The sequence below is a fragment of the Lutra lutra genome, chromosome 8 (genome assembly GCF_902655055.1).
Source record: "Lutra lutra chromosome 8, mLutLut1.2, whole genome shotgun sequence".
Taxonomy (NCBI): Eukaryota; Metazoa; Chordata; class Mammalia; order Carnivora; family Mustelidae; genus Lutra; species Lutra lutra.
In genome coordinates, this window is record NC_062285.1 from 54,813,563 (window position 1) to 54,822,781 (window position 9,219).

A 9,219-nucleotide genomic window follows, 5' to 3' on the forward strand; every position below is an offset into this window, starting at 1 on the left:
CAAAGGAAAAGGACTTAAATTCATCAACTCTTTATAATATATCAGGGGAGGGTCCTGATTTTCTGTGCTCACTCCTTTTTCCAAATCCTTTCTTTTTAAAGATTTTATTATTTATTTATTTGAAAGGCAGAGATCACAAGGAGGCAGAGAGGCATGCAGAGAGAGAGAGAGGGAAGCAGCTCCCTGCTGAGCAGAGAACCCGATGCGGGTTTTTAAAAAAAGATTTTAGGGGCGCCTGGGTGGCTCAGTGGGTTAAGCCGCTGCCTTCGGCTCAGGTCATGATCCCAGGTCCTGGGTTCGAGCCCCACATCGGGCTTTCTGCTCAGCAGGGAGCCTGCTTCCTCCTCTCTCTCTGCCTGCCTCTCTGCCTGCCTCTCTGCTTACTTGTGATTTCTCTCTGTCAAATAAATAAAAATCTTTAAAAAAAAATAAAAAAAATTAAAAAAGATTTTATTTATTTATGTGTCAGAGAGAGAGAGCGAGAGAGCACAAACAGGTGGAGTGGCAGGCAGAAGAAGCAGCAGGATCCCTGCTGAGCAAGGGGCCCAATGTAGGACTTGATCCCAGGACCCTGGGATCATGACCTGGTCCTGGGATCAACACCTGAGCCAAGGCAGACTCTTAACTGACAGAGCCACCCAGGCATCCCTCCAAAACCCTTTTTCAACTGTCTCAAAGCTATTCAACAAGCTAGAGGTACCAAACACAACTTTCAATCCACTTCTGCTCCCTTCCCCACATCAGAGGTTGTTTGACAAAGCAAATGGCTCTGGGGCACTTCCAGAGAGATAAATTTTTAAAAAAGTTCTACTCGCCCCCACCTGTCCCCAGGAGGATCAGAAGAGAATGAAAACTGGTACAAGGTAAGTGTTTAGGGGATAATCGCCACCAGAATTTGAATTCAGAACTGGATTTCATATCCACACCTACTGTACACCCTGATCGAGAGTCCACATCTATAAAGCCCAGTGAATTGGATAGGATCTCACCGGAGAAAATGGGAATGATCCAGAGGACACTCCCACAACTTCAGATCCCTGTACAACTGAGACTGACCTCGAGGCCAAGGCACATTGTTAGAACTACAGGACACAAGCCAAAGAGTCCCTAGAACTAGTTCAGGGACAAAGGGAGGGTCTAGAATATTCTCAGCATCGCTTTTCCCATTCCTATCTGAGATAGGGCAGACCCAGGAGCTAAAGAGGACGATAAAGGAGGGATGGAGGAAGAGGAATGGAGGGGAAGGTCGAGACAGAGAACCAAGTACTTTTGGGCTGATTGGTTGGTGGGGGTCATGTGACCCTGCTTAGCGCATTTCTGATTGGTTGTTTGACCTTTTCCAGGGTTAAAGACCTAGGAACAAAATTAAAAGCTTCCCGGGTTGACTGGGGCACCTTGGCACTTGATGGATCGCCCACCTCCTGCTCCAGGAAGACCCTAAAATCGAGTACGGGGTGGGGGCAGGGTGGAAAAAGCAAGAATCTCAGGCCCAATTTATATTTGTCTTTCTTCTATCTATATTTGTCTTTATGTATTTGTTCTACAAAATAGCAAAAAACTGACCCAGACAGATTGAGAGGAAGGACGATCTAGTATTGCTGGGGCAGGAAGAGGGAGTGGTATTTAAATGGAACTTTGGAACTTTTGAGCCTAAGGAACAGAAAAGGAGATGAGGAAGCCATTGAACCCCCAAGAGACGCTGTGTAAATCTATAAAACAGAAACACACACCCTTCTCCACGGAGAGGAACGGAATGGGACTGCGCTTTGGCCAGGGGTACGGGAAGGCCGAGTTTGCCTGGGTGTGGAACTTTGGCCCAGGCTAAATTCTTGGATGAAGACCATTAGACTCACTCCCTAAAGCCCTGGGGAGCTGACGGGAGGGGAAGAGTCAAGTTAGAAAGCAAGGAAAACTCCCATCTCCCTGAGGCTTGAATGGAAAGTTTCCAGAATCCCACTCGCCAAATCACAGACTACTGAGGAGGGGAGAGTGGAGAGGGCTAATTATGAGAAAGGAAGAATATGACAGTTAAATTTTTGAATGGGCTCCTGGGGAAATCCTCTGGCATCCTCATGCTTCCCTGGGAAATAAAGGAGTAGGGAGGACTATGGTACCAAGGGAGGCCCAAACATGGTTTGGGACAGGGGTCCCCAGAGGGATAGCTTCAGGGAGTCCCCCAGGTCCCGCCTCAGCGCTGCTTATGCAAGCGAGAGCCCGGTAGAGCTGGGCTTGGAGATTGCCTGGCTCAGGCGTGTCTTTGGGTCTCTGTTCCCTTTCACTCTCTCAGAGCGGGCCTGGGCTCTCTGTCTCTGCTTGAGTCCTGCTTCCTCCTCAGTCTCCTTGGGCGGCAGGGGCACACTAACTACACCCTCTTCCCGTCCTCAACCGCGCTTCTCCACAAAAGCGTGTGCCCTGGATCCCCACAGCAGTCCTCCCTTCTGGGAAGGTGCAGACCTGGCTCGCCCCGCCACTCTTCTCCTTTTTCTTTGGCCTGGACCAGTTGCCCTCCATGGGCCCAGTTTCCGCCCTGATTCCGAATCCCTCCAGATTCAGTAGGATTCTGTCGGCCCCTTCAAGGAGACTGAGTTTCTATGTCATTGCTGTCCTGGCTTAGCTCCGGGTGCCGCATGGGGAGGGGGCTGCGCTCGAAGGTGTGGAGGACACGCGCCTCCCGAGCCGGAAGCCTCCTTCCTAGACACCGTTAGGGAGCCTGAGCCTGAGATTGGCAGAAGAACTCCATGCCCGTATCGGGCCCTGATGGCTACTCCACCACCCGGAAGCCACTCTCTCCCCAGAGCTGGGGGGCTTTCCTGGTCAGCCTAGTAAAGACATTGCCTCCACTCTCCAACCCATTTATACTCTTAAAAGTAGTTCCTCCTGGGCCTATTTTGCCTCAGGCAAGGGCTTGGGAATGCCAGGAAAGATCCCAACAGCTAGAGGGAGGCATGAAACTACCCTGGCTCCAGGCCGACCAAGACCCCAGACTACAGATGCTGGGACAGCTGTCTACCAGGCCTGGTGATGAGGAAAGAGAAAATGCTTTGGGACTCTCTGGGCTCAGCCAGCTTCCTTTAAGATGCTTCTGCAATTTCAGGTCGCACCCTGGAGACTCAGAAGTCCCAAAGCCTGCCTTCCTGGCCTCCCTCTCCAGCTGCCTGACCTGCCTGGACTCTGAACCACTGGCTCAAGGGCTGAACTGGCCCCCTCCTTGGTCAGGGGTGGGGGGCCCAGAGGCCCTTTGCGCTTGCGCCTAGAGTTGGCACACTCCTACAAACACCAAACACCCATGTGTCTGCCGCAGTCTTTCTTCCCAACTGAGAAGGGAGAGAGGGTCAGGGAGAACTGGCAGAGCTCTAAAGAACCCAGGCCTCTCTACCACAGTTAACTCGAAGCTGGAGTAAATAAAGGGCAGGGAGGGGAGAATGGTCCCCCATCCTCCTACCTCCGTGGCTTCTACTCTTCTACCCTAGCCTGGGAATGCCTGGGGAGGCCTTCATCCCCTCCCCTTAATGAGTGGGAACTGCCTTCTATCATGGGGAGGGGGGATTAGGTAAACGGGAGAAAGGGTCAGAGAGAGAGAAAATTAACTTACAGCGTTCGCCTGGGATTCATTTGCGAAGATGTAACCTCTCACCATCATCCCCAGCGCCGTAATCCCCTCTAACTGCCAGGCCCTCTGTCCTAGCATTAAACCTCACCAGCAGCTGCGTGGCTGGACAGTTAAGATTATATATGATGTAAATATATTGTGGGTTTGTCAGCTCTCCCTACACCATAAAACTTGGTTTAATGACATCACGTGGTCCCCCAAGAGCCACTCACGGGCTTGCCTTCGGGCCATTCACATAAATAACCTCCAAAAGTTTCAAACTCCTAAATTCACATAGAAGCCTTGCGTATTTCTCTGATGCTCAGTTACACTAAAAAGCCCTTAGGCTGCTCCTTTGCCCCACCCCCACATCCCCCTTGCAGGGTGGGGAGGGGGGAGAGGGTGGATCCTTATTTATTTATTTACTTACTTACTTATTTCCATAAGGACCTGTCGCCTTCCGAGGTCGTGTTGATATTTTTTTCCTCCTTTTTTTTTTTTCCTCCTCTCTCCTATAATTGCTCGGAGTGGGTCATGTCCCCCTCTTCCCACTCCCCCGGGAAGGTAAGTCACGCTTCTTCCCCCCCCCTTTTTTTTGTCTGGCTGCCAGAGGGGTTGGGCTTCTGGGCAAAGTGGGGAGTCAGGCTCCATGGTCTCTGCTCGGGACTTGGAAGCCCCTCCACTAACTTTCCCAGGGCAAGGCTAAATCCTGATGCTTGCAGATTGTTCCAGGAGGCTGGCTGGGAGAATCAGCCCAGGCTTCAAAGCAGAAGACTCCGCTCTGGGAGAAAGCAAGGGTCTGGGCCATACCTAGTCCCAGCGTAGGGGAGTACGTCGGAGCCCTCTGCTAAAGTTGTGGCAGCTGACACTACAGAAGCAGAGGCCGGGGCCTGGGGCAGGCCTGCACCCTGACAGAAAGGGCGGGGGCAAGCCAGCGAGCGCGGCTGCGTCCACCCAAGTCTGGCAAACTTGAGTCAACCCTCCAGCTCCTCCAGGGAAAGAGGCCTTAACACTGCAGGAAGGAGGCATTCCGGGCCAAGAGGGGCTGGTGGGCCCTGCAGGGAGGGTCTGACTACTTGGCCCCTGGCCCTGGCCCAGCCCTTGGTTCTACCCCTGGGGTGGTGCATCCCCTGGGGAGGGAGCTCTGGGCCTCTGCAGCCCGGGATGCTAGAGGGTGTGATGGCGGGCGCCGCGGCCTCTTTCTTAGTTAACCGTTACCCATTGGAGACGTCAGTGCTTCTCCACGCTTCACCGCTCGCCCAATAGTTTTACTCAGCATGGAGAAAAAATTAAAATAACTCCCTGAAGAAAATTACACATTTTATTTGAGAGAGAGAGAGATTGAGAGCGGAGCTGAGGTGGTGCTAGGCTGGGCAGACTCTTGTGTGCTAGTCAGGGAGAGACCAAACGGGCACCCTAACCTGGCCTGAGTGCAAACGGAAGGGCACAGCAATGGGCACAGATCAATAAACATTTGTTGAGACCTCCTACGTGCTAGGCACGGGGTGAGGAAAGACTCCTGGGTTTAAAAAAAAAAAAAAAAGATGGATAGCTTAGGCAGTGGGATGCAGAGAAGTCAGTCCTTATAATAAATTCAAGGAGCATCAGCATTAATAATCATAAATATTCCCCTTGCCCCTCCCCAGAGTCTCTCTGCTCCCTTTCCCTCTTGGCTGTAAGAGCAGCCTTCTAGCCCAGCTCCTGAACCCCACCCTCCCCCAGTGTGGGGGGCCTAGGCTTGGGTCCAGGAAATCACCCCCGTTGTGGGAGGCAGGAGAGGAAATGCAGTAAAGTTTTATGGACCCTTCCCACATTTGTTTCTCCTATAAAGTACTTCCTCCCCCATCCCATTCCAGGAGCCCGGAGCAGAGCAGAGTATGGGCCTCAGCCGGCCTCAGCACCACCTGAATTATCTGCCTTTTCCCCTTCCCTTTAGTCCACCCTCCCCCTCCACACAAAATCCCAGAGACTGAAACAAATGATGGCAAACAGACGGGACTCAGGCACCAGTCTACACAGCTCCTTTCCCAGCTAATTGTCCTGCGTAGCCTTAGGCCCTAGAAGTGGGAGAAACTGGTTTGCACGTTGCCGGCCAGGCAGGTTCACTGTAGGCTGCCCTCCTCGCTCCCATCTCCCCCGGTATCTTAAAAAGCTAACACACAGTTCCTTTAACTCCCCCCAGACCTCTTCACCAAGCAGTACCAACTCTTTCTGAGAATCCTTCTTGGGACCAAATGGGCCACCTAGGCCTGGGAGAGATCTTCAGAGACCCAAAAGGACCCAAGAGTCTGAGCACCATGGAGCCCCCAGGCCCTGCAGATTAGCTCTGGGAGACAGTGGTCTGCTTGCTTGTCTAAAGGCCTCAGATTCACCCAGCCAAGGTGGGAGTGGGGTACAGAGGCCTGAAAGCCTTGGACAAGCCACGGCGTGGGAAACGTCAGTACACACCACCTAAGTGCCCTCCCCTTTCCCCAAAGGCCCTTCCGGGAACCAGGGATCTGGGACGGGGTTCAGTTTCACCACCCTCTTCTCAATCCCTCTCAAAGCTCCTAAAAATTCTTTTTTCAAAAGAGGCAGAGAAGCTGTGGGCCTCCCCTGTACTCTATAGCCCATTTAGACACTTTTACCCAATACATGCCCCAAACAGAGAGGCATTGCTGCATCTTTCGTCCTGTTCTCTCTTTGTCTTTATTTGATATGACAAAATATAGTTTCAGGAAAGACCTGGAGTCAATAAATAGTTGGACAACAGCGATGGGGCAGGAGGGCACAGAGACTTGTGGCAGGGACTAGTGGGCAGCCAAGAAACCTAGGACTGCTTGCTGGGGTCCAGTGGCAAGGAACCCCCATAGTTGAGCTAGCTAGTGGTCTGAGGTGGAGGGACCTGAGAGGGCATGCGGGCGTGGGCAGGGGCGCAGGCTGGAGAGGTTACCGGGCTTAGGGATGGGTGAGAAGGTTTGGAGAGCCTAGGCCTAGAGCCTAAGCCCCCCCCCCCCAAGAGGGGGCCTTAGGCGGACCTTCAGTCATCTCCCCCTTTCATATGCAAATCATTTAAAAGCCAAACATGGAGCTTAGTCGCTACAACGAAACACCCCGAGTCTGGGGCCAGACTCCGCCAAGCACAACCACTCTCCCAGCCCTCAGCCGCCTGGCCAGCCTAAGCCGGGAACAAAGGACAGGGGAGGCCGGCGGGGTCGGGCCGCGGGTCCTGGAGCGCTTGCTGGGCCCACCTTAAACCGGAGGGCCGCGTTGGGGCTGGAAGCCCAAGAGGAGGCCCAGGCCCGGGTTCGTTCAGCACCAACCGGGCTTCCGCAGCCCTCTGGGGAACCCCCGCAGAGCTTGCCTGCCCGCCACCCTCCCCTGGTGCTGAGCAGAACTGGAGGGAGTCCAGGCAGCGCAGATAGCCCCTCGGGAAACTGGGGTCGGTGGGGATGCGGAATGCCAAGGGAAAGAGCTTTTGTCTGTGAGGCCCCGGAGCCGGTGCTGCCGCCCCCGTCCTTGCCCCCAAAATATAGAGAGGAAAACCGAAAAGGAAAGGCGCGGGGACCAAAGCGGGCTCGGGGTGCTATCTGCCGGCCTCCCCGCTGCCTCTAAAGAGCCTCTTTGCTTTTCATTTTGGAATCCTTCTTCCACTTCATCCTGCGGTTCTGGAACCAGATCTTGATCTGTCTCTCGTTGAGACACAAGTTGTTGGCGATCTCTATACGCCTGCGGCGAGTGAGGTAGCGGTTAAAGTGGAATTCTTTTTCCAGTTCCAGAGTCTGGTAGCGCGTGTAACTGGTTCGGGACCGCTTGCCGTCCGTCTCTGGAATATAAGCCCCCCCCCCAAGCCAGGAAGGGGTGAATAGCGTGCAGCGCCCCAGCGCCCCGACCCCGGGCCCAGGCCCCCACCCGCCGCCGGAGGGAGAGGAGGCGAGCAGGGCAGGGCAGGCCCAGCGGGCCGCAGGCGGGCCCGGCCCAGCCCAACCTAGCCCAGTCTAGCCCCCGGGAGAAGCGCCTCTGCCCAGGCAGGAAACTTTCCGCCGCAGCTTTCACTCAGCAGCCGGAGGGACTGAGGGGGCTGGGGGGAGAGGGAGACCCAGGCTCGGACCGAACAAAAAGCACCCTCGAGATCCGAGCACCGGGGACCCCCCTCCCGCCCCTCCCGAGTCGCTGGAATCCTCCGGAGCGGCCAGCGCCGGCTGAGCGGGCTCCACAGGGGAGGGAGGGAGGGAGCCGCGGGGGGATCCCCGCTCTGGAGCCCCGTGCTCCTCACCCTTCAGATCCCTCTATTTTTTTAACTCCCTCCCTCTCCCCCAAAAATTGAATATTGCCTTTTATACACGTTTTGTTCCTATGATCCAATTATGTCGTCGTAAATTTGGGCGCACACAGCCTCTAAGCCTTTTAGTGGACAGTTTTACGAGCCATTGATGCCTGGATCGTAAAATTTATGGCCGCAGGTTTTTTTTCTTTATTTGCCCCGCATGGCCTATAAAACCCAGGCGGACCCGAGCGCGCAAAATGAAGTCCTAAAGTTTACCGTGGCTCATGTGCAGTTTGGTCATCCACGGGTAAATCTGTGGCGGGGCCGGTGGCTGGCTCAGTCCGGCGGGCTGCCCTGTCTGCGCCTGCTCCTCTTTGATCTCCCCACTGCTCTTAGCTCGCTCCTCCAGCGCTGGGCGAGCCGCCTTCTGACTGTACATCCCGGGGTTCAGAGGAGCCGCTTCATCTCTGCCCAGAGCGTGTCCCGGAGCGGCCGCGGCGCTGCAGGCGGGGCGGTCGGGGTGAGCCCGGGGGTTGGCAGCCATGTCTACCCCGTGGAGAGAGTTGGAAGGCGGAGGCGGTGGGAAAGTGATGCTTAAGTCCAATCCACCGTAGCAGTACCTGGATGCCTGCACCTCTGAGGCCGATCCATAGTTCCCACAAGTTTGCATGTTATAGGCAGGGATATTGGGGCTCTGTTTATAGAATGAATTGGCTACGTAGGAGCTCATGGCGGGGAGGGCCCAAAAAAAATTTCTGCACCCTTTTTGATTAAGGGTGATTTGTGACTCTTTGAAGTTGAGGGGTTTTTTGTTCTCCAAAGTGCACAATTTATAGGTGGAGATATCTCTTTCTTTATCCTATGCGCTCTTCCCAAATAAGGGAGCCTTAAATAGAGTCACGTGACTGGAGCGGCCACTCATAAATTTGGCTTGATGACCTCCGGGAGGTTAGTGATGGAAGCCGGCGAAACGCATCTTGATATGTTGGCAAAGCCCAACCAAGGGGGAGAGGGAGTGAGAGAGAAAAAGAGAGAGGGGGAGGAAAAAAAAATGGTTCTTGGAATTGGGGGGTAGCCGGGACAACGAGCCCACAGCGACACCTGGTGTCTACTTTGAGGAATTGCAGCCTGGCTTGTCGGCTCGCCTTCAGACCGCTGGATTTTCTACCCTGTAGAGACGCTAGTTGCGGCTGCAACAAACCATTGAAATGGCCTTTTAAACTGTATTTAATTTTAAGGAAAGATGAGGTCTTGCTTAGGATACAAAAACTAACGGATAGCCCTGTCTCTCCACCCCCAGAACCTTTCAATCTTCAAAAATGGCTGAGGAAAGGCGATGTGGGTAGGGGGGTCCCTGGCCAAGTTGGAGATCCCAAGGGATTTA

General features: G+C 54.1%; 2 protein-coding genes across 5 annotated transcripts in view; both read right to left on the reverse strand.

The window, feature by feature from the left end:
• Positions 1-9,219, reverse strand: part of HOXC4 (homeobox C4) — a 61,089-nt gene that overhangs the window by 14,359 nt on the left and 37,511 nt on the right. The window lies entirely within an intron of this gene.
• HOXC5 (homeobox C5) lies at positions 6,322-8,640 on the reverse strand. The gene is made up of 2 exons (XM_047740204.1): positions 8,112-8,640; positions 6,322-7,394 (listed from the first exon to the last, which is right to left on the reverse strand). The coding sequence occupies exons 1-2, from the start codon at positions 8,563-8,565 to the stop codon at positions 7,180-7,182; spliced, it is 669 nt and encodes a 222-aa protein (XP_047596160.1). The 5' UTR covers positions 8,566-8,640; the 3' UTR covers positions 6,322-7,179.

What these genes read in the sequence shown, in the direction of transcription:
- HOXC5 (XM_047740204.1), bottom strand. Translation starts at nt 8,565, where the DNA reads ATGAGCTCCTACGTAGCCAATTCATTCTATAAACAGAGCCCCAATATC. An exon ending in CAAACTGCACATGAGCCACG is followed by an intron (nt 7,395 to 8,111) that starts GTAAACTTTAGG and finishes CTTATATTCCAG; the next exon opens with AGACGGACGGCAAGCGGTCC.